Source organism: Halichondria panicea, chromosome 2 (genome assembly GCF_963675165.1).
Source record: "Halichondria panicea chromosome 2, odHalPani1.1, whole genome shotgun sequence".
Classification (NCBI taxonomy): domain Eukaryota; kingdom Metazoa; phylum Porifera; class Demospongiae; order Suberitida; family Halichondriidae; genus Halichondria; species Halichondria panicea.
In genome coordinates this window covers 7,346,717-7,372,301 of record NC_087378.1, presented here as the reverse complement: position 1 = coordinate 7,372,301, position 25,585 = coordinate 7,346,717, and the positions used below count along the sequence as shown (strand labels likewise).

General features: G+C 42.2%; 4 protein-coding genes across 4 annotated transcripts; 1 reads left to right on the top strand and 3 right to left on the bottom strand.

Annotated features, from left to right (window-relative positions):
* The first annotated feature begins 574 nt into the window (after positions 1-574).
* On the top strand, positions 575-3,805 carry LOC135332065 (uncharacterized). Its single transcript, XM_064527382.1, has 6 exons — positions 575-842; positions 1,775-1,937; positions 2,085-2,330; positions 2,403-2,831; positions 3,027-3,134; positions 3,341-3,805. The coding sequence occupies exons 2-6, from the start codon at positions 1,775-1,777 to the stop codon at positions 3,664-3,666; spliced, it is 1,272 nt and encodes a 423-aa protein (XP_064383452.1). The 5' UTR covers positions 575-842; the 3' UTR covers positions 3,667-3,805.
* On the bottom strand, positions 3,801-9,003 carry LOC135332047 (sialoadhesin-like). Its single transcript, XM_064527360.1, has 8 exons — positions 8,790-9,003; positions 8,251-8,304; positions 7,010-8,143; positions 6,665-6,791; positions 6,051-6,217; positions 5,120-5,509; positions 4,440-4,856; positions 3,801-4,237 (listed from the first exon to the last, which is right to left on the bottom strand). Exons 2-8 carry the CDS (start codon positions 8,300-8,302, stop codon positions 3,960-3,962), a joined length of 2,565 nt encoding a protein of 854 aa, XP_064383430.1. The 5' UTR covers positions 8,303-8,304; positions 8,790-9,003; the 3' UTR covers positions 3,801-3,959.
* A 168-nt stretch (positions 9,004-9,171) lies between these two features.
* Positions 9,172-13,273, bottom strand: LOC135332048 (mucin-2-like). Its single transcript, XM_064527361.1, has 3 exons — positions 13,116-13,273; positions 12,494-12,954; positions 9,172-10,955 (listed from the first exon to the last, which is right to left on the bottom strand). Coding segments are annotated over exons 1-3 (2,169 nt in total). The 5' UTR covers positions 13,118-13,273; the 3' UTR covers positions 9,172-9,249.
* Positions 13,274-13,422: 149 nt separating this feature from the next.
* LOC135332046 (cytosolic carboxypeptidase-like protein 5) lies at positions 13,423-25,582 on the bottom strand. The gene is made up of 15 exons (XM_064527359.1): positions 25,348-25,582; positions 25,046-25,214; positions 24,170-24,290; positions 23,608-23,795; positions 22,447-22,597; positions 21,511-21,667; positions 20,421-21,108; positions 18,451-18,589; positions 17,991-18,130; positions 17,279-17,424; positions 15,874-16,028; positions 15,499-15,568; positions 13,806-14,044; positions 13,683-13,754; positions 13,423-13,586 (listed from the first exon to the last, which is right to left on the bottom strand). The coding sequence occupies exons 1-14, from the start codon at positions 25,580-25,582 to the stop codon at positions 13,686-13,688; spliced, it is 2,667 nt and encodes an 888-aa protein (XP_064383429.1). The 3' UTR covers positions 13,423-13,586; positions 13,683-13,685.
* Positions 25,583-25,585: the final 3 nt, after the last annotated feature.

Below are 25,585 nucleotides of genomic sequence, written 5' to 3'. Positions count from 1 at the left end.
GACTAGCCTCGTTCCCAGGCCTTACTTTTTCTTGCTGTTGTCACTGTTCATCCATAAATCATAGAAAGACATATATATTTATATCGAGAACCAGCGTGGCCAGCTCTGGTGGCAGTAGCTACCTGCTATATGATAATGATGACTAAGCTATTCTTGATCTAACCTGTATAGACTATAGCATGTAGAAAGACACAAGAAAAGGTGATAGTCTGATAGAATAGGATAGAATCTGAACACACAATCTAGACTAGTAGATCATCTAGCTAAGCCTAAGGTATAGCTAGCTCTAGTGCTTGCAAACTTCCAGTTCCAAGTCCATGTCCAGCTTGCTGCAGGCAAAGTTTTATTAGTCATAGATCTCTGCGTGGGCAGTCCAACATCTCTAGCTCAGCATGCCCACGCTCATTTTCACCCTTCTACCACCCTTCTACCCTCACGCGACTTCCCGATACAGGCTCTCCTTTTTCCTAACTTTACGTCTATTTCTTTCTTTATTCCTCCAATTAATACCGTATTTTATCTCATTGAACAATTAATACAGTATTTTATCTTATTGAACGATTGTGATAAAGAACAGAAAAAGGAGAGCCTGTGTAGAGGCTAGGCCAGACTACACTGTTCCCAGGCCGATTTTGTAGAGCGAGCAAGCATTTTTTGAGGGCGGCCATTAATGAGCTAATGGGCGTACCTTGTATTGCAGAGGCCGGGGATGTACCTCAGTTAGCTAATAAAAGATAGGTCACATTTTATGTATGTACAGTGTGTGCTAGAACAGAACAGCTAACCTCCACTGCAGTATCCGGTACCTGGCTCCTAGGAGGACACATCATTATATATCAACAGTGAGTGGAATTTTCTGCTGCTTGTTTATATTAAATTAGATCTATGTGGTGATGTATTAAAACCACATAGCTCTCTAGTTAGCTAGAGCATGTATAAACTGTTGCTGTATAATTTTAGCTAAATATGTCTTATTCTGTGCTATCTGAATAAGTACCAGAAGACATGCTTAAAGAATGGTCATTAATATTAAATGTGACCTTTCATAATCATAAATTAATGCTCTTCCTGTTCTCACATTCTTACACTAGCTGTTGTACTGTTTACTTTTATCGTTCACAGTTTTCTTATTGAAAATCCCCTATCCCAGCCACTAGGCGCTATCCTATTCTTACAGCGAGATTTCGTAATAGGAAAAAGTGTGTTAGGGTTTACGTTTACTTATAGGTAACCCATTATGCACTGTTGCTACTAGAATGATAACAATCTGTCCCCTCAGGCCCTTAATATGTTCCTGTGTACCTGTACACATGTATCAGTATAATCTCCTATTGTACTGACTACATGATGGGTGTCTCAATAGTGTAGCAGCCCACACACACGGGGGAGGACTAACCTAACCAGGGATCTTTCAGGGAGCCCAAGATAGATATAAATTGAATTTCATTTCCTTTCTGTTGGGAAATCCCTCTAATCCACTTTGGTGATATTCAAGACTTGTTTGTTTCACACATTATTTCCCCTCACCTCACATTCATTGGGAGAGGCCCTCTCTTGTGTGGGTTAATTCATGTGAAGCCACTAACTAACGAGGGCTCTACCCTAATAGTTGCAGTTTAATATCAATAATTTTATTATTTGGCCCATGGGGTATTGCAACCAATAGAGTAACATCAACACTCTTGAACATAAACACTAAGCATGATCATTTCTATAAATCAATACATTCGATGTATTTATGATACAAGTGTTGTACACATGTAACTTCTCTCAGATGCTGCGAAGACTATCGTTAGGGGTTCTCTACCTGTCTGTGTGTGTGCTTCAACTCGTCTGTAGCCAGCAATTGCAATGCTATGATCCTGACAGGCTTGGGGGACCTATTAACCCAGGCTGCACCAGTCTGTTGAATAATTGCCTGGGAAAACAAATAAATGGTAAGCATATTATTTATTTATCTAAGAATTTAAATTTTGATGATCGAATAACTGAGTAGTCATACATGTATCTGGTTGGAAAACTCTAATAAAAGTGATCAAAACGTGCATGCCCACACTTATACTACTATGTCTGTCCACCTTTAGAGCATCTGGTTGGAGATTCTGTTGAATTGGAATGTCCCCCTTCTGTTACTGCACCGACTTTCACAGTGTTTAAACATTCGTGTGGTGAAGATATCGGAGAGGCTATTGTCCTTGATGGTGGTAATTATACAATGGTCAACGATCGAACTCTGCGAATAGAAAGTATTAAGTCCAGTGATGAGGGACGTTACTCTTGCTCCAATACTGAAGGGATCATGTTACCAATATCTTGTGTGATAGTCAGTGGTAAGTTGTTCAATGATAATCGCCCTATCTTATCTTCGTGTATATAGTTTACTAAATTGTACTCTACTTCAGGTTTGGCTCGTTTTGCTACTTGCGACGCACCATTTCCATTCACGTACAGCCCGGGTGTGGTATTAAGTAGCAACAGCTGCTACGAAGAATTGAATGTCACAGAGGGACGAGTTACCCTGGATACTAGAATCATGTACTCTCCAGGCGGGTGTTGCAACTGCAGAGAAGACATCAACATATTTACAATACATCGGGGAACTCAAACCAACCTACTGTATAATTGTGATGACACACCTAACAGCAATTGTCCTAATAAAAGTGGAGTTGTTGTTAATCGACAAAGCTTTTTATTTTACGACTTTAAAGTTGAGCTACAACTAAATGCAAGTGACAGTGCTCAGCTCATTTATGTGGCAAGTGAAGTGAGGCAACCGAGGCGAAGCGATTTTAGGTCTTTTTGGAAGATATTTAGTGTGACAGTTCATCAAGGTGAGTTATACACACACACACACGTACGCACACACACCGACAGCTGTTGTATCCCCCACATCCTAAGTGGGAATAGATAGTTACTTCCTTGTACTTATGTGAGTTTGTGTTAATTTCAACATGTGATGCCCATTGTCTAATATAATAAGAAGTACAATTTCAATGATAATCCCATGACAATTACCCTATATACAGATCTCACTACAATGCCTCCTCCACCCACTACATTTCCAGCCACTACATTTCCAGTTACAACCAACAATACTATGACAACCAACGATGGGACTACTTTGAGTTCTCTAGGTATATAATTATTATACCCACACGACTGTTATCGCATTACCAATTCAATACCCTTGCGCTTAATCAGTAGCTATCGTAATTTGTGTCAGATTATCCAAACTAATTATTGATGCATTTCCAGGATTACTTTATAACGGTATGCTTGTTTAAACGACCCCATCTGCTATAATAATTTTGTTTTACACATGCTCGTGTTTGTACTCCAGGCATGGTGGGGGCACTGAATCCTAATGTACCTGTATCTGGAGGTGCTGTTGGAGGTGCTGTCGGAGGTGCTGTCGGAGCAGTGGTCGTGATCGTGCTGATAGTAGCCGCTGTTGTTGTAGCTATCGCTATTGTCTTACAATACCAAAGACACAGGACAGATTCTAAAGACATAGAGAACAAAAAAGAAGAGACTATAAAAATGGAAATACCTCAAAACACCAACCCTGTAGGTGGACCCAATCGTGAATCTGTGTACACCAATGACTTTGAGAAAAATTTTGCCCTACAATTAATTTTAGAATCTAAAACATCTGCTAAAGTTTAGCAATTACTGTTTTTGTCTTTTTTGAAAACGTTTTTATTTGTCATTAATTTTATGTCAGTTCGCATGTAATATTCTATACATCGTATCATACACAGTCATGCAATAAGACAAAATTATGAAAATTGGCCTCAACATGAAAGTGAAGGAAAAAAAGTGCATTAATTCTCGGTCATAAAAATTGAACAGGTGAAAAAAACACCCCACATACAATTAATATAATTATGACGTAATTACAAACTATCACAAAACCAACAAGTCCACACAAATTGAGAGATCGAGTTTTATATAATTAATTAGTCTGAGTCTAGTTTAGCTTTGACTTGAGCCGTGTTGGAGGTAACTGATCCGTACTGATTGCTCACTTTGCATGTGTAATAGCCCTCATCTTCGTCAGTGAAAAAGTTAAGCACATAGTCCGATTGTTCCTCTTCGATCAATAGTCCGTTGAAGTACCAGCTGTACTTGATGTCGCCATGACTACTGGAGGCTCGGCAGCGGAGGGTCAAAGGGTCGCCTGGCTCAATCTCCACCGAGGCTGGGTGCTCGTCAATGACAATACTGGGTGGAGCTTCTGTGTGTGTGTGTGTGTGTGTGTGTGTGTGTGTGTGTGTGTGTGTGTGTGTGTGTGACTTATATAATAGAAGATTTAATGGCTGCACAAAATTAATATCAAGTGATGATCACTAACCCCCTTAAATATTCGCCACACAACCAAAGAATGTATATAGAAATAGTAAAATAATGCAAATAGCACACATCTTGGGCATTGATACCTGCTTTAGTGACCGGCGGTTGCCTAGGCTCCAACAACAAAACATCTGCTTCCCTGTCAGCAGGAGCTCCACGAGTGATAAGATAGCGTTTGGGGGGCTCGAAAACTTGGCTCTGGGGGGCAGGGGCAGGTACCCCTCTCCTCTGGTGAGAGATCTCCGTCAATTCTATAACAGCTGGTTCTGACTGAATTCGAGTGTCGCTGCCACTGACAACAACACACACGTAGTCTCCGACATCCGAGTCAACAACTGAAGAGATGGTGAAATGAGAAGAGGTTTGTCCGACCAGAGGATTCCCGTTTAAATACCACTGATACTTTGTTGAGGGTGTTACTGGAGAAGCGGCAACATGGAGACTGACCGATTGTCCATATATGACCTTTGCACTCTGTGGCTGCTTCAAAAACTGTAGTTTAGCTGTGCAGAGAGCAACCGACATTTTGTAAGGAAACAAATTAATATTCCCATTATTAATTGTCGCGTGTAGGAAAGAGGATACAAAAGGGCTTACCCAAATCAATGTCAGGCTTCTATAGCGCCGTAGTCTACATACCTGACTCACTACAGTACATGTAAGCCTAGTGTACACACAGGATATTGAAAACTAACAAAACAGCCGGGAGTGGAATTCTTACCAATGGGGTGAACTCCCCACACGCATACCTAATCATATTACACACCTGTCTTTGAACGTTCAAACCCCTGGCTTCTATCTGAATCCTTTGACCGGCCATACCCCTGGCTTATTTCTAAATCCTTTGACCGGCCATACCCCTGGCTTCGTTCTAAATCCTTTGACCGGCCATATCCCTGGCTTCTTTCTGAATCTTGCAACACAATGCGAAGTTGTTTTAGGGCACTAACAAGTCTTTTCTTAGTTCCATTTTTAGTGTCCCTCCAGATCACGAGCAAGTGCAACACCTGCTCTGCTAAACTTTGATAGGTAGTTGGGTGAGGTATTCGCACTCCAAGAGTGAGAGCTAGTTCTTCAATGCCCCTAACTTGTTGGGCAATGGCCACACTGGCTCTTTGCAGGTACGAATCACTCAAGTCAGCAGCCACAACAGCAGCTGCATTTAAACAGACACAGCAAGGAGGGTGAAAACGTGCAAGAAACAGCAATAGTAGCTAAATTATTATTATTAAGAAATTATTAAAAGGAAAACAGGAGCATATAATCATACCCAGCGATTTGGCAGCCACGTGAGCAGATTTAAAATACACAGACAGACAAACCCACTGCACTGGCAGACTACTACCGTATAGCGGGTAACTTTCGGAGGGGGGGGGGGCAAAATATTCGTGGTTGAGCAATATTTAGTCAGTTTGTGGATCTTATTTTCATGGTTGCTTGCACTGCAGGTAAAGGTAGTCAAGGTTGCTTCATTCGTGGTCCAGTGTTCAACCACGAAAACCACGAATAATTTGCCCCCCGGAAATTACCAGCTACACGGTATATCCCACCTACACCTACGCCTCAAAACCAACTTAGTCCTCCCTAAAGGTTCTACTCCTTTCTGCTTTGCCCCGTGGTAACAGTATACAGAAATAGCACATTAACTAGTGAGGAGTTTCATTATTGTGCCAGCTAGTATGGAACATGTCTCTCACCTCGAACCCTAGTCACCTCCAGAGTGAAGACCTTGGAGAGAATGCTGCCATGATCGTTGGCCACCCGACAGCAGTAGTCACCACTGTCTGTAATGGAGGCTGCAGGGAACCGGAGAATAGAGGACTGGGCAAAGTTCAGGGGTTGTGAGTTTCTGTACCACTGGTACCTGAGGGGAGAAGTAGTAAAGTAGAGGAAAATACATCAAAAGCCATCTGGATGAAGTAAAACTGAAGATTGGCGACGATTAAAACATCACGCTATAAACGAATACAGTTTATTCATACTGAAATTGGGACACTCTAGGCTCAGTTAAAGTGCTTAAGTTATAATGCACAATCATAACAAAAGTAAAACCTATAAAATTAATTTCAATGAGTACTCGATGGTACTGTCCAACAAATTTAACAAGTGTATACTTCAACAACAAATCTACCATACAAAGGAAATTGTATACACTAATGACTAATGAATCAAGTTAAAGTTATACATGTGACTCAAGGGAAGTTTCTGATTGAAAGCTTGTACATACACTTTCTCACAACACTATAATTATAGAATAAACAAGCACTTAATTTTAACGCTGCTACGAAACATTTAAAGAGGCTCAACTCACGATAGTGGATTGTCTCCGCTGGCTTGTATGGCCACCTCCAGAGGCTCTCCCACAACAGCTGCTAGTATACCCAGTGGCTGCTTCACTATCTCCGGGAGACTGACCAATGGCGGAGTGGTCTTAGGGACTGGGGGGAGAGGGGAGGAGGTTATATGACAACTAAGTAACAAAATCTTGTTCGCTGAGTAATAAGTAAACACGGATAGGGAAATTGAAAACTAAGCGTTGTAGGAAAAGAAGGTTGTTGTAGGAAAAGAGTACACTACACTAACGTAAGTACATCTAAAGTACAACTCTGCAGGGGAGCAAAACTATTACCCGACTATGACAATGAGGTGGACTAACCCCCTGTGTTGATGGTGAGAGTGACCGAAGTGGACTCTTTCTGTTGAGTTGGGTTCAGAGGGTGCGAGACAAGGCAGTGATACACACCAGCATCTTTCTCAGTCGTCTCTGTGATAACATACGTTGAATCGATCTCACCAATCAACGGCTCTTGATCTTTAAACCACAATAGATTCGGGTCTTCTTGACAATCAACTACACGAGCATCACACGTGAACACCACGCTCTCATTTAAATCGACGACTTGGTCTATAGGCTGCTTCAAAATCTCAATATTACCGTCAACTAGATGAATTCTCATGCCTTCAATTTTCTCCGAGAGTATGTCTGTTCTGTTCACGCCAGACGAATAAGCAGTAGTAGATGTACTGTAACTGTACTGGGTTGAAGTTGGAGACAGTTCTCTGTACGGTCCTGGGTGCTCTGTTTGGTAGGTGTACCGTGTCATAAGTGGCTGCCCCATAGGAGGGTGCTCTTGCCTGTATACTGGTGTCTGTACCGGTGGTGGCGGTGGATCACCCAAAGACGAGAATCCTCTCTCACTATCAATAGTTCTTTCTTGTCTGAAAGTCTCTTCGGAATGAGCTTTCACGAGGGGTCCATGTTGTCGTGAAATATGCCTGTATTGGGGGTGGTAAGGTTGCCGATGCTCATAGTCCCTCCGCTGCTCGTGATAACTGGTGGGTCCAAATTTCTCGTAATTAGACGTTGTTCTTCCCGGGTATTGAGCGGTGTACTGCTGTCTTGTAGATCCAACGTACCTTAGATCTGAGTGCTGATAGTAACCAGGGTCTCCAGGACGCCCTGCAGCGTACTGGTGGCCATATTGTCCTTGATTTGTTAACCGATAGTCTTCTTGCCGAAGTGGTTGCGAGCCATTCTCCATTTGACAACTGTACCCCGAACTGGAGTCTGAGAGAGAGGAGTGGGTACTTGAAGACGAGCCATGTTGACTGTGTGTGCCGCTGTAATGAGGCCCTCGGGGGTTAACTGATTTTGAGTGGTGTCCAGGTGGTTGAGCCTGTGCGGCCGGTTTCTTTGAACTGTATCTGTCCATATCTCTCTCCACATCTCCAAGATACTTGTAGGGGCTGCGTGCAATCAGTGTAGGCTTGACTGATGTTGGGGTACCACCTATGATTGAATGCATGTTGTCATATTACTTGACAAAGGTGTTTCCCTGGAGTTATCCCCAGTATTAAATGCAATCTTATCACAGCAGCTGTGTGTATAAGTCTCACCTTCAGTTTGTATGTAGCGATGCTGATTCACTAAGAAACCTGGCCTGTCCATACCTATATAATTATGATGGTCAGTAATTAACCACAGGGGTAAAGAATAGACAATGAAATGTTTCATACTAATTGTGAGACGGATCCTTGATTTTGAGAACATTAATTTATCTGCTCTCACATCAAATAGCGGCAGCACATAAGTTATGGCCATTAAACGTATCGCAGCTAGTCTCGACCCGCACCCAAACTCAAATAGTTTGAGCACACCGTTTAAACGAGCTCCTTCAAGATATCAGAAAATCATACGATTACAACTCTAGTTAGAGAGCCATTCTCATATACATGGTGATAGGCTTATTGCAGCTGTAGACCTACAGGTACGTACTTGTCTAGGTGCTAGGTCTAGCTAGCTCACACTGAAATGATTATGAGATCCTATGGCCTAGGAGAGTGAACATTATGTTTTGGCTTTATTATAGCTTATAGTTTATGCCATAACTAATATGTGGACTCACAGTGACACCAACCAGTGTATATATACTCACCTTCTCTGTGTTTCTTGAGACTTTTAATAACAACTTCTTTCTACGGGTAGGTCATAATCCAACACGCAGCTACGTGGTAGGGAGTACCCAGCCAGCAAACATGCTGCTTGAACGTACTTGTACATGATGCCAGAGTTCTGTTATGGGGGGGATTTTCTTAGATCCTGTTTAGCTAACAGCATTTACAGCTTTTAGGGGATCTTTTGTACATTGTTGTGGCTACAATCAAAACACCCACTAAAAGCGGTTACACAATAATTATTAACTAAATTCATTTATGGCATTCACACAGTAGCCTCGAATCCAGGCTGATTAAGAAAATACCCTATTTTAATCAGCCTGGAACCGAGGCTAAACATGCACAGCACCCACACAGAGGTAATGCGGTATAAATGCAAAATTGAAATGCATTTGGTGACACAAAACATGTACACAAAACACAAAACACATAAAAAAAATACTACTCTTTGCAGTTTCGTTTCGTCTTGAATGCCGTCTCTGGATCCTCATAGAGATGAAAAGTTAGTTCTCTTTTCCGTCTGGTATAGCTCCTGGTGGTGCGTCCATTATCCTCAAACTGTTTGTCTTCGTGGCAGTGAATGAAAGTGAGCTTGTCTTTCTTGCTGTCAGTGAGGTCTGTGTGATGAGCTCCTGGAGATTGGCTGGGCTGATCCCTGATTTCATTTATAGGGTGTGTATTCGATTCATCGTTTGAAGCAATACTTTGTGGACTATCTGCAGTATTTTCTGCATTACTGGAGTCTTCAGTTGTTAGCTTTTCATTCGAGTAGTTGTTTTTGGCTTTTGTGATGTGCTTTTCAGCCAGTATCTCTGCAGAAGGATGTGAGTCCATTACGAAGGATGTTGTTTTCGTTCTCTGGTTGATGGTAGAGGGAGAGTCCACGGTCATGCTGCTTGTCATTGCACTGTGTTTCGGACGCTTAACAACAGTCGTCATGTGGAATCGAAGTTTCTGAGGTTTTCCAACAATTGGTGGCCGTTTGTATGGCTTTTTATCGAGTGCAGTACTAGCAGGAACAGTTGAGATCTCTCTAAACGGTGTTGATTTACTCTTGGGTGCAATTGGTCTGTACGTCTCTAAAAGTTTCTTGTCAGTATCAGTACTTGGGTGAGTGTGAGAAGGGGAATTTAATTCAGACGTCTGCTCGGAAAGAGAGGATTTAGTCGATTGAGAACTTGTCGATATCTGTGTCTGGTTAGCGTACACAACTGCCTGCAATCCGTCGCTAACGTTTGCTGTCGTCGAGGGTACAAGGAGAACAAATTGCCGAGTCGGTGGAAAGTTTTGCTGCAGAACAGCTGATTTCCCGACCGGCGAGGAGTAGGGAATGGCTTGTATGACTGGTAGTGTGGACACACTCTTTGTGGTGAGCATTGGATGACTTTGTGTGAATGAGTGGATCTGTAGCGGCTTGGTATCATCGGTAGACACGAGTTTGCTCCTCATATTATGGTGGCCATTATTGCCTGTGGTAGGTCGGGTTGTAAAGGTATAGTGAAGTTGCTCGCCACTCGGCACGCGAGTGATTGGATTAGAGGGAACTCTGCGCATCATCAATTTTTGCGATTCACTCGAACTAGACGTGCTCTCAATGCTACTGGAGTGATGTCTCTGTCGTGAATTTGACGACACCGTGGTGGTGATAGTTTCACCACTGTTGCTCTGCTTTTTCTTGGCGGCTTTATCATCACCCATTGATCCGGGACTGAGCATAGTGTACTTGGTGTACTTGACTGGAGGGTGGCTGATCCAATTCCCGGGTAGTATGGACGAGTATTCGGCTATAGGTGAGGTGAGGCTAGAGCCTGTACTGGTACTAGAGGGAGAGTGAGATGAAGTAGAAGAGTTGTGTGGATGACTCATTAGGATATTCTCGACAGTGAAATTTGATAAGGTTCTTGTCGGAGGCTTTTTTTCGACTGTAGCTTCGTCACTATCTCTAGTCATCTTGGGATCTTGTACGTTTAGAGTTGTTTCGTCAGATTCGGGATCCATTTTCGCTTGAGGTTGGACTCTGCTGACGTGACAAGTATTGTTTGATTCGGTCTCTTGTTCCAGTTGATTGGATATATACTTGGTGACATCATAACTGAAGTAGCTGTACACACTATCCAGAACTTTCCGTAGTGCTTGCACCAAATTACCTGCAAGGGGAATAAACTAAATCTGTAACCATACCATCCTAATAATCATTTTATTTTATAGCTAATTCATCAATAATACATTATATTAAACGAGCTCCCTTTTAAGATACCTATAAATGGCATCTATTGCTATAGTTACATGCATAATAATGATTCGAGGAAGTTCAGAAAATGCACAGTGTACGTGTCATTACATCCTCATGAAGTAGACACAAAAGAGCTCAAATTATTGACTGTCTAGATTCCATTCTTGCTCTGATTGCAATAAGCATGCCGCTTTTGTCAACACGTTTAGTATACACACCATTTAAGGCAAGCACTAGGCAACCTAATCACAGCTCAGTGATCTGAATACATACCCAACACAATAAGAATGTGTCATTCAAACACGCACAACAAATTTGGATCCAAACTGCTCCTCAATTTGGGAGTCACTGATAGCGTATAAGGCTGGGTACTAGGTGGTAACTAGCTATGATCGACACACCAGCTAGGACTCTGGAACAGACAGGTGTCTTATTGAACCCTAATTCAATCATGACCATACATTATTGCCATGACTATATACCTAATGCCTACACAGTGGTGGACATTAAAAGGCTGCAACCACACCGCTAGCTAGCTCTTCCAGGCCACAACTAGCTCTTCCAGGCCACAACAAGTTGTTCATCCATGTAAGGGGAGATAGCTAAGCCAGACAAGCTAGACACATTCTCATTATGAAGCCACGTTAAATGCCAGACAACCCAAACACACACATATTTGGAAGAGGGAGCTATAAGGCAACCAGCGGCTAGTAAGGTGTTATAAAACCTGCACATATTAGGAGAAGGCCTGTATTTTGAAGTGATGGTGTGTGTTTCAACAACATTATGCAGCAGATTATAATATCATACTACACAGAAATGGAGCCATGAAGTACACAGACCCTCAAAACATACCCTCTGTACTAATGTTTGCAAATTCACTCCATAAACGTCTCAATAACAACAATTGTATCATATACATCGAGCCAAAGCAATTAAAATGGCTTGTAAATTATGCCACCAAATTGGGTCTAGATAAATATCAGAAGCTTTATAACATGTAATATGGTTAGGGTACAGTTGTTGCAAATATGGAGATGTGTTATTTCATTGACTTCGATCAGTCAATATCTAATTACAGTTTTTATAGTGTACAGTTCATGGGCAACAGAGTCTTTCTTACTGTGTATACACTAACTTGTACACAAGCTTAATACCTATAAACAAAGCCACATTTTCTCATCACATATTGATCATTATAATACTAATTGCAAACGTAGGATTGCTATTGCATCCCATAGGCTCCTGTAACAAGGGTCCTGATCAGATAATGATGACAGTTCAACCACATACCTTGTGTTGTGGTGAAAAATGTGCAGTAAACAGCACTTTAATTAATTAAGAGCCTAACTAACAACATTTGGGAGATCACCACAATCAGTACATTAATTATACACTGTAGGAGAACACTAAAATGGCTGGGGGAGGAATTACTGAGCAGTGGGCACTCACCACAGTAACTCTGAGGCATGGATCTTGGATGCACAAACGGGACGTCCGACGGCCACCAGCTTGGAGTGGGGTCCGTCCATCTCAACCTCAAGTCTTTAATGATGCCGACTATCATAGACTGCAGCGTGTGGCGACTGAGCTCCTCCAAGGGCAAGGGAAGAGGCGGTAAGATGAGATGAATCTCCGTTTTATTCCCCTCACTCTGCTCCGAGTTATCGCCTGATAAGTTGACCAATATTTCATTTTTATGCCGCTCTACGACATCGGTGATACGGGCATCTCCTAGAGTGAAGATGCTCCCAGTGTTTCTTGCAGAAGAGTAGCAGAATGCACAGGGTATGCCCAACTCTTGCAGGTCAGCCAGTTTCTTGTGGATCACCTCAATGCGTCTGCGCACATCTCGAGAGCGGTTCTCATCTGCCAGTGATTTGGACATGATGGTTGTTGCCAAATTTGTCAACCTTAGGGAAAAAACAAATGCAACTGTTATCTACTTTAGTGGTCAACTATGAAACCACTGCACCTAGTACCTAGCTTGATCATTGTGAACTAGCTATGACTAGAAGTCTAAGCTAGTAGTACAACGTATACCTATACCTATTGAATACAATGGTAAACTTACATTATATCGAGCTTGAATTGGTACCACAAAGAGTAGTCGTTAGAGAGACATTGCTCTGACAAAGACTGTATATATATCTTGTCTGCTCGAGCTCCCAAAGGTAGCTGGTTAATTACAGGCCCAGAGCGTGGGTGAATTTACATAAACAGCATAAATTGAAATTCCAGACACCAAATAAGGCCAGCCATTGAGTCCCAAATTTGGTCATTTGCCCTAATCCGTTCCATGCACACTGCCAGAGTACATGCACAGCTACCCACTCAACTAATGTTACACACAGAGCAGTAAAGGTTTACTAGGGAGAGCATTTGGCAACAAACAACAAGAGATTCAAGAGATTGAATAGCTTAGAGTATAATAATAATAAAAATGGTAAAATTAATGTGCAATGAAAAGTGATATAAATCGTCGTCTTTGGTTGCATCAAATGAATGTCTGTTTAGTTCCAATTGTCCGCATTGCCGCCGCATCCTACGAGGCAAACGAAAAGTTATTATTAGCCAGAAAAAACACTTAGCTTTACATGCACCAATATATAATAGACATAGAAGTAGTATCAACTCTCACACATTAGCTTGTCTCTGCAACATCAGTTGTAGCTTGCTCCTCCACACTACACTTACCAGAATCTCCCAAAATCTGCAAAAATAGCTCATAAAATAGGTTATAAAATCAGAGATACTTACAAACCTTAGTGCCATTAGAAGGTGGCAAGGAGTTAGCTCGATACTGCTTCACCATTGTCTTGGAGCTCGCGACTAGATTGATCTTGTGCTTCGTGACATTGATAGCCGGTAGAGGCTCGGTCTTAGCTCGTTGCAAGCCTTTGCCCATGCAGGGTTTGGCTCGTAGGGATGAACTGGTAGAGAATCGGTTGGTACAACAACGAGTGCCTGACACCTCTATAGGTAGTGGACTACCATTGACCCCTGCACAGTAAAGTATCAAGAATTTCAAGCCCCAAAATAATTATGACATTTGGTAGAGAAGTATTTAAGAAGATGGTAACTCAATATTGAATAGCTATCGACAATAATTGGCTGTAATTTGTCTCAATAATAATATTATTATTATGAACGTATGCACCTAGCTACAGTCATTACAGGAAGCAGTTGCAGTGGAACACCAGACGGAGTACACGGTAATTTATAAGGCACAATCACACACACACACACCCACCCACCTACACACACACTCACCCACCCACCCACACACACTCACCCACCTACACACACACACTCACACCCACACACACCAAATAAACACCCTAACCAGTAATGGCTAATGAACATGAGGTGGGAAGATATGGTCAGAGACATTTAGAGTGGCTCCAATACGGGGGTGTCTCCAATGGCCAGCACTGCCTTTAATGGCAACCATTCCCAGGCACAACCATTGATCACACTCACACACCAATACATTAGACACATGCTTGAAAATACATTCTTTCAGCTACATGTACAAGCAGGTCATGAATACCGTTAACAAGCTGGGATGGAGACGACCTACATCAACAACTCCCTAAAATATGCTCTGTTCCCCATATATAGTTGATGACTACATTAAGGCAATCAACCTACTGCCATATTAGAGGTACATCTGTGTACGTGTATGCATAAGAGTGCCAAATGTGAACACTTAGAGAGAGCGTGCCTCAACTGTTCATATGCGGCTCAATTATATAACACAGCACAAGCATATGTCAGTGACCATTCATGCTGCAACCCGAAAGAGGCGCCTGCATGTATAGTGGGAAGCCAGAGGGGACTCTGGTGGAAGCTAGTGGTGCAATTCAGACTTTACTTTGTTATACACAATAAAAGATCAGTGGGTAATTTGTCTATTGATGCAACTCTCTTATAATTAAGTCACTCAGTCTGCGGTATGCATACGGCCTAGGGAAGTTAGTGGGCCCAGGATTCATTCATGCAGTGACAATACTCCACTAGAATCGGCTCTGTAACTAGAGTTTTGGTGGTTCAAATTCAACGATCTGAAAGCTTAGAAAGAGCTCGTTCAGATGGTATGCTCAAATCCCAAATTTGGAACAGGTTATAATTAACTAATTATGGCTTACATAGCCCGGTGTTTTGTCAAAACATAGAGTTTTGGTTTTAACATAATTATCATCTAAAAGGGCTCTCTCTAAGCTTTCAGAATCATAAAATTAACGTTTGGTCCAATAACGGAACCAAAGTTATAACTATTTAAAGATGACGGCTCAACTTTCGAGGAAAAAGAGCAAGTCTACAGCTTTTAAGAACAGGGGATTTTAACCAGTTTACAGCCTTTGGTTTTGCTGAATTGATAAATTTCCCTTAATTATTATGAGTAATGAGCTGAGTCATGAAACTGGTTGAGTATACAGAGTGGATTGACTCACTTATTCCTGGACCCAGGTCAGTGTCAATCTTCAAATTGTGCAGTGGAAATACCACATCTTGTACTGACGGCTGCAGCAACAAAGGGAATACAACTGACACAATGTTGACTCTTGATCACATGTAGCTGTGCACAGCAAACAAGCACACAGTGTTGAGCTGTCTGGGCCTACTTCACACTACACTCTCAAACAGAGGTAACCGTTTCAAGTATGGTATGATACACTAGACACGTCTTCCCTTATATAGCATATAGAATGGTCTGCTAAAAAGCACGGATAAGTTATATAACAGTACCAGCCTAGATATTCATACAGTACATTAAAACTTTAAAAGAGCATGATTATTATATCTGTGGGGTTAGGTCTATTCCCTACCTTGACGGCACTGGGCGTGCTTAGTTCGGGCTGGACAGGTGGTTGTGTATGAGCTCTCTGCTTCCCCCGTCCCTTGCCCACCTTGGGAGGGTGGAGTCTCCGTCGGGAGGACCGCTTGCCCTCTGTCACAAACGCTATATCGTATGATACAGAAGCTGCAGGGAAAAAACAACCGCGTGGATTGAATAATTATAGGCAGTAGCTAGTGAGGAAGATGGAGCCAAACCGTTACGTGTTGTTTTGACCAGATTGAATACGATGATCTTGTATGGGTTAATGAATAGACTGTTAACTAAGCTTAATGCCTAAGGAGACTGAATAAGGGGGTCAGTAATTATCCTACTGCCTTTAGTAGTGCGGCTTCATTGTAATTGATTTAGCGATCAAACGAGATTTGACAAAGAGTAGCCATGGCATTCTAAGTAAGGACTACGCGATATATGGGACCGAGACTAATAGTGGCCTATAGTCACACTGAATACAAGACTGGGCTCATCCCCAGGATAGATAACTGGCACCTTTGCGTAAATGTACCAAATAGAGCAGACAATCAGTTCATCTACATGTGTATCTGTGGTAGAGCTCTTGCAAAAACCATTAGAGATCTAGAGGGGGTCTATGATGTCGTGAAACCAGCCCATGCATACATGTACCTGTATTTACGTATAGCTGAGGTGTAAACAACCAATACAATGAAAGCACTGCGGGTGCTGATGCCTCGATGTAGGCGCCAAAGCCTTTACGGCCATGAAGCTACAGTAGTAGTAGTACTAGACTCTAGCAGACTATTATTAAATACACAGTACAATTCATTTGCATGCAGAGAATGGTACAAAAGAGTCGGAAATGATTGACTACAATTGTTGCTAAAAAGAATAATTTTTTCATAACTAGTAAATGGCTGCAGCTCATGAAACAGTGCAGCTTTCTCACTCTTGCAGCTAATAGCTAGCGTTCTAGTGCAGAGCTAACTACTAAGTAGCATTCCATGGACAAGTTTTGCTACACACTGTTCTGAAAAAGCTACAATGGCATTCTAAGTAAGCAAACGTAGCTAGATTATTTTGCAAATCCACTAATTGCAATCCAATAAAACATGACTATAAGTGTATAGAAGCTCTTACTTGCACTTTAGTTATTATTGAGCAGCTGTAGCACTCTACACACACAGACACACACACACAGACACACACACACACACACACACACACACACACACACACACACACACACACACACACACACACACACACTACCGTATACCTCACTGCGCATGCGCAACCGAGGCATAATAATCACTGCCAATGTTGTCAATCTCACAGCGAGCTGAGACGAATGCAGTCATCAAAGAGCAGCCATAATTACAAGTACATGTACGTGCATAGTAGTAATTAAAAGTAGCTACCTGGTCCTTTGTAGAGTCCCAGTGTTCGCTGATTTTTCATCACCAGTTTTGTGACCTGAGCATTGTCTTTAGCCACCGATGGTGCGGACACCGAGGCTGCGACTGCTGGAGTCCTGCCAACCCGTCGGGCACTGAGCGGCTTATCTCTGAGTGAATTAACATTAGAGGGTGGAATTATGACAATACTATTGATGACCTTTACCTTACCTGGTAAAGGGTCATTAAATCATACCTGGTAAAGGGTCATTAAATGCATAAACTGCACTTGAACTAGATGGAACTTACATAACATTCTACAAATGCCTGGTTTGATAAAGGTACTGAGGCAGGGTTTGCAGTTATATCTTTCAACAGCCATGATTATTCAATAACTTTAGTATCATTGATCCAATTTCAAAATATTATGATTTTTTGAAAGCTTAGAAAGAGACAGTTCAAATGATGTGTTTTTTGTTGGAGCCATAATTCGGCCTTAGATTAATGGCTATAATCCATGGTATTTGGCCGAAATTGGCAAATTGTTTCATCTCCTAAATATAAACATTGATCATACCGTTTGAAATGTATCTTTCTAAGCTTCCAAAAAATCATAAAATCGGAATTCAAGCTATGGCAGCTAAAAGACTCCCCGAACCATACTATAGTGTTTAATTAAGACTGCATTGTCTACAAAGCCACAGCAACAATTGACTCTAACTAGGCCATGCCTCACCTCTTAGCTCGAGTGGTGCGTACCCTCTGTTGCAGACTTTCCCTAAGCCCGGCCAAACTCTTGTAGTCTGTGTGTGGGAGGCGGGTCCAAGGGTTCAACTGGTACAGGTCCAGTGCAGCTATTGCCAATGCATGACCAACCTACACACATCACAGCATACAGATAATTCTATACCCAACTTTCTAGCAAGGGGAGGGAGGATACCAGAGGAGGTACGACATCCGCGTGTCTTTAACACACACATTCCGAACTTTGACCTAAGGAATGTGTGTCTAAAACGTTTCCTTTGACACGCGGATGTCGTACCTCCTCTAGGATGATACATACTATATCACACAGATAAAAAACCACGAAAGGAAGCACGCTTTTAATGAATATAACAACGACTACTGACTACAATCAACTAACATAGGCAAAGAAGTTCAACATGATGATTACTTAATTCTGCTCGGGGACTGACCTGCTCAAAGTCTTGTATTGAGAACCGGTGAGGCATGTTAGAGCCTGGGTGTGGAGGTGTGGCCCTCCCCTCGGCCAGAGTGGCCTCACTCATACTGTTGACCTGTCGCCCACTGTTGTAGTTACACTCGAGTGTATAGCTATACAGAGAGAGAGAGAGAGAGGAGAGGTGGTGTGTGGGGGAGGGGGTATACTGGTTATATGCATTCGTAAAGGTCACAGAATAATGATCTTTTGTATAATTATGTGATATACCGTACTCTACCGAGATTATGCCCACGTCCGAAATTACGCCCACCCCCACTTTTGAGTGAAAGTTCCTGCATAGGCTAATTTGCCACGAAAATACGCCCATCAGGAAGTGATGCATTTGTCAGTGAGCAAGTTGACAAAAAAGTTTAATTATTGTGTACGCTGGTTAGCTCTGAATAATTATAGCTAGATATAGTTAGATCCTATTTGCAAGTATAAGAGACAAGGACAATCTTCTCTGAATCTCTGTTGAAGACTCTGACAGTGACAAGGAACAACCTTCTGATGCAGAATCTTGACTCTTTATACGTAGCTACTTTACCCATGCATTTACCGTTGTTGTATGTTGATGTATTTCAAGAGCTGGCAGGCCTCAGACGCAGACAGAGAAGAATAGTTTCTTAATGAGTGGGCTTAATTTCGAGGCAAACACCTGGGTGGGCTTAATTTCGAGACAAAACTACTGTTTTCGAAATTAAGCCCATCCCACCTGTAGCTGCTTTGTAGCATGCAATTAGGGTGGGCGTAACCTAGGTAGAGTACGGTACTACATTAACTACGAGTTACTTACACACAATGTAGTATCAAGGGCGTATAAAGAGCAAGAGGGCATGCAACTACAATCTATCGTATTACAATGGACGGGAGTGTATATGTCTAAAAATAGACAAGAATTTATTGCACGTGCACTTTATACTCTCTATTCCCTAGTGAGCGGTTGGCTAAATATATATGTATAGCGTATCCTGCTGAGTCATCAGTAATATGACGCATACACAGTATACATTGCGAGTTGCATGCCCTTTTCTCTTTATATGCCCTTGGTAGCATAGCCGTATTACTAGAATATTTTGTGGGTTAAAAACCTTTGTGAAAGAGCCAAATCAGCAGAGAAATTGATATTTTGCAATTTGATAAGGATCATGTGTATTTATCCAGAGTATGTATAGGTTTTGCGATTTTATTGTTGCAAATTGATCAACCCTCGCAAAGTTCACATATGTTTGATGCTCGCAAAACATTCTAGTAATAGGGTAATATCAAATTTGGAGTTTAACAAATAGATTTAATTTCTCTCTCACATTAATGATGAGATCAATGTGAATCTTCCCATTAATGGTAGGGCTACCAGCAATCTATAAATAATGAACAGATGCTCCTGCGATACATTGCCTAAAACAATTCTCGTGGATATAATTCCAGGCCCCATGCTAATAGACAAGTCCATAGGTCGTTATAATTATAGTCACGAGGACACTGAGGAATGTAAAGGAGGATGTGGCTATAAGATCATGGCGAAATCACAAAGACATGCATTGATATCGATTTACAGGTATTGTACACTGGGGCCTTCCCAGAAACAATGTACATACATGTATGTGTTCAGATGTGGGCAGCCTTAGGATGACCTACCAAATGCCTTACTCAGAGCACCAACACTATACAATACACGTCTCGAACCTACCATCCTTATACCCCCTACCAACCTTACCTCCTTAACCTACACCATTCCATCCTCGCTCCCCCTCACCCCCTCACCCCTCACCCCCCTACCATACTCACCTCACCCTCACCCCCACCCCCTCACCCCTCACCCCCCCTACCACACTCACCTCCCTACCACACTCACCTATGAATGTGTCCTGTTGCCTTGTACATTGCCACCCTCCCACTCACCCCTCACCTCACACTCACCCCCTCACCCCGTACCACACTCACCTATGAATGTGTCCTGTTGCCTTGTACATTGCCACCCTCCCACTCCCCTCTTTGCTCATGCCATCACGCTTGTCCGATGTGTACATGTTCTTCTCAGAGAACACACATTGCTCAAAGTCCAAATGAGGAGAATTCAGAGCCACCAATCTAGGGAAGAGCATATTCTCAGTCTGCTCGCCCAAATCACTGAAATAGTTGCCATAAAAGAAACATCCTCTCTTACTAGCGTGAGCATGTAGGTCGACATAGAAAGCAAGCCCGCTATTCTTGGTGACTGAGATAGCATCTTGTGGAGGTGTTGGCAATGTCGACGGGCTACTAGCGGAGACCTGGTGACAGGGTGCAGAGTGACTGGCGTACACTCTCAAATCAGATGTGCTAGTTTGATTGCTGACACTTGTTGCAGAATGGGACTTGAGTGTTACAGAATGCTCAGAGATTGTGCTTTGTGTCGATTGACCTTCAGATGTGGTGGCAGATGCTGTAGCCATCTTTGGAAGATCTTTGTTGATAATGTTTGGAAGAGTGCTAGCTGATGAGGGACTCTTGTCTCCTGTAGTCTGGTGGTGATGGACGATGAGCGAACGTGCTGCAAATATGGACGGGTACTGCTCAAAGTCGGGGTCAAGGTACACTCGATTGAGGTTGACTCCAGTCGTGTTCATTCTGTAGTGACCTCTACTCACACCTGGCCGAGCGGAGGAAAGGGTCAAAGGTTAAAGCTATCAAAAAGAAAAATCTGACATCAGAAACGCAATTAGTTTATAAGAAAAGGGAAATTTTTGGAATTTGTGATCTAAATACTATGGTACTTTATTTATTTTAACTACAAACACATTGACATTTCCACACGCCCACAGATATGTGCTGTATGTACACTGAAGCCATGGAAATGCTTCTCTGCACATGCGCCTGACCCAACACAGCAGGCTTCTATTTAGCTTATGCAAGAGTATCATGGTTTGCATATCCAGGAAGCGGGGTGGTATACTGCAAGAGGGGGCTCATGATATACGTGTACTATAGCCAAAACAAGCCCAGTTTAAATCACCCATTCACCCACTTTCATCATGAGATACAGTGTACCTACCATCAGGGTTCAACATCGGTATGAGTTTGAAGACAAAGTGTCGACGCAGTGTCACCGCTCGTGGGTCGTCTATTCTCAGGATGAACTGTAGCAGCCCGTTGAATACGTGACTGGAAGGGGTTTCCCCTGGATGCACGCGACTGCTCATGAATATCACCTGTTGCAAAGGATAATTATGTGTTCATAATTGTGAGGTGGAACTATTAAAGTATTAAAAGGCTCGGCATAATTATACAAACAATGGGTTCGTCGCTAGAAATACATTATGGCTTATTGAAAAAGTACCCCAAGCCATACATGTACGGTGATTAACCATTGAATTCCTCACATGCCTTATGCACAACTCGACTATTGTCTAGTAAAGGTGACTTCAGGATATTGTTATATGAGGTGGTTTTTAAGGCATTAGGGTATATCTCCAGTCATGCAGTAGCTGGAACAAGTATGCACATGTCCAGTTCGTGTGGATTGATGTACGTCCCTCACACAGTAAATTCCCTTCGATGTGATCATGATAAGCAATACAATAGAAGGCTTACGATGTCTCACTATAATTATGCATGCATGATAACTGAGTGGACAACTCTTCTTATTCTATAGTGTATCCTTTCCTACAACATGTGATGATGCTAGGTGCACAAACGGATCAAATAGAGGACACACATTGTGCATATTAGTCAGTTGAGTGAAGTAAAGATTCAATACTCAGTGCTTATAGGGAGACTGAGACAGGAACACAACTAAAGATTCCACAGTGTCAAGCAAACAGTATCAAAAGTCTAGTCTTCTATTATTTTGTCCAAAATGGTCAGAATAGGTTATTTAAATCATGTCATCTCAGTATCTTACAACAATTATAGCTTTTTTCCTCAAAATTTGACTCAGGCATACAAATACTCCTCCCCACCCATTTCCTACTAGCTTCGTAGCTCTCACCTTTTTCTCACTAAAGGTGTGAGCTCTCTCTGTGGCAGTGTCAGGGAACAGTCTGTCTAGTCGTGGCTCTCGCTCCCTCCCCAGGCCATGACAAGAGCTCACTGTGACCAGGTCAACACGTCTGCCCTCGAGACTCCAGCAAACAAGCTCTCTACATGAGAAAATCACATACTAACATCTGTATATACGCACCATCGACACACACAAAACATAATTTAGATATTTATGCAGATGATGCAATTTAATATGCATGTAGATCTAGTTCAGCAACTTGAAAGGAACATAATACACATGACTAGAAGATTGATTACAGAATACATAGTTGTCTCACAAGAGGGGATATTTTCCAACACGAGCATTGAATGTACGAGCATATAATTCGTGTTTCCCAAGCATCGATTATAGTTTATTACAAGTTTTAGTTTCAGAGTTTACTATTGTAACACAACGCTTGTACTCGTGCCTGACAGTAATGGCAGTAATGGGGGACAGAGCAGTCATTGTGTTCATAGCCATACAGCATGTTTACTAGCATAGTAAACATGCTGTGTGATTGGATTTTGAGAGGGAACTTTTCTTCTGGCTACCCACGAAAACAATTCACATATAGAACAATACACACCCCTAATCATGTAGACCCAACAACCATGTTACCTTATCAGAACAAGGAATGTCGACTAACAGCCAAGGGGAGAGGACCAGCGATCATCTGTCGTCACAGAGTTCTTGTTGGCCTCCAAATATGTAGGTATTGTATAACTAAACTGGCACCATCTAGTGCTGTATCACCATCTAGTGCTGTATCATTTCCGGTACAATAGTAACTATGGTTGTTGGACTTTGTACAGAAAGGACTAATAATGGCATTTGGGTTTTTTTTTAGAAGAAGACTAAGAATACAACAAAAGCTGCATCATAAGGATTACCATTCAACCATAGTCGTGCAATAAAAGACTTCAGCACACATAACAAGCACTGGCATATAGGAATTCGGCTTTGCCTTGTGCAATAAATTAGAGGCCTTACCATTTCCTTTTACTAGCCCTATTAACCCCATTATCAGCCATACTGTAATAATTACTGTTCCTTGAGAAACATTCGCTACAAATAACTAAATTGGCACCATTTTAATTTACAGTAATCGATGTCACGCGTACGTACCTGTGATAGTAAACACTGTCCTCATCCGAGTGCTGTGCCACGCCCCTGTACTGCTCGTCAAGTTTAGAGAGTAGCTTTTGACAATCAGTGTACGAGTGAGGGAAACAGAAGGCACAGTAAAAGGTCATCTTACGGGAGTCAGGTACAGTCAGGTTGTATGACAGCACGTACACACCTTCCTCAGAGGCCTAAGGGGTTTTAAAACACAAGAGTACATAGACAAAAGTTGAATGCACATAATTATTTTGTCTGTTATACATTCAAAGGAAAGTGTGCTAAAAGAATCATGTGTACGATAATTATAAGCTGGACTATGTATTACCAACCAACACCATGAGCATGTTACAGTGTATACGTGTCCAGACTGATATGCTATCACTCATAAGGCTCCCCCCTCAGAAGGGGGTGCTTCTAACCAACACCATGAGCATGTCACAGTATGGCACACTGCTCTAATTACCAGGGGTCTCCCCTCCCTCAGAAGGGGGTGCTTCTAACCAACACCATGAGCATGTCACAGTATGGCACACCACTCTAATTACCAGGGGTCTCCCCTCCTCACCTCATACTCGACCTTGTCTCTCAGTCTCTCCCAGCCTCCACGACCTGGCACCGTCCTAACAAAGGGGGTACAACCCTGCTGGTAAAGTCGACACTGCTTATTCAGATTCTGGACATTCAACCTGTGGTACACACGTACGTCATTGAAGAACTATTAAACTTTAGACTATTAAACTTTCCCCATACACTTAATTTAATTGTTTACAGGTCAAAAAGTCTACACATTCAAGGATATCAAAAATTTGTTACGTTGTTGACTATTGCATTGATAGTTGACCGAATCAGTTTCCGTGCATAGTCCCAAGCAGTATAACACTGATAGATCTAGTACCTTGCAAGGAATGACCCGAAGAACGATGCACACAATAACTGTTAGATTAGGAAAACAGTCCCTCATATAATTATTGATACCCAATACATACATACATGTTGTACGTACGTAGGCTTGGCATATAGGCATCTGTGGTAAAAGTCCCACTAATACCCAATAGGTCAATACTCAATGGGATGGATGTTTAATTGTCAGGTTGCACAAATTAAACCAACTTTTGAGTAGGAGTACATTATTTTATGTAATAGCTATATAGGAGAATATGCAATCCCTATAAGTTCACCATAAGATACTACCACTCTAGCGCCACTTGGACAATTCACTCACATTGATTTGTTTTGTGCACAATCTCTAGCAAACGCAGTGGTGCCTTATAATTAAGGTGTGCATAGTGTGCATGGTGTGGGTGGTGTGTGGTGTGTAGTGTGCATGGTGTGGGTGGTGTGTGGTGGGTGGTGGTGTGCCTGGTGTGTGGTGTGCATGGTGTGGGTGGTGTGTGGTGTGCATGGTGTGGGTGGTGTGCCTGGTGTGTGGTGTTTCACTCACCTTAGCACGAGACCAGACGAGTCAGAGGGAGTAGTCACACTGAAGTAGAACCACGACTTGCACCCGCTCTCATAGGGCAACCCGGCACAATCCGGGGCAGTCCATAAGTTGAATTCCCTCGTCCCAGGACCCAGTGTGGACCTGCACTCCTCGACCCTGTCTAGGTTGCCTGGGGGTAGCGTGGTGTGCGTGTGTGTGTGTGTGAGGTTAGTCTCGATCCATGCAGTCTTGCTATGTCTACATTGAATAATTATAGCTAGAGTGTGCAAACATGGATGCTCTATATGGAATCTTAAACTGACCAGAATCGAATTTTGATGAAAATAAAATTTCATCAAAGGATTCAGAAATCTTCCCTCTGTCACTCATTTTATCTCCACCTTCTCTGGCTATACACCTAGCTAGCTTTTGCTTGGATAAAACCATATAGATATAGTAAACGACTGCTGTTATCATGAATATCTTTGTTGTCATAGAAATTAAGAGGCCCAAAAACCCAATCAGCTTGCATGTAAGAAACCACAAATCACAGTCCATGAA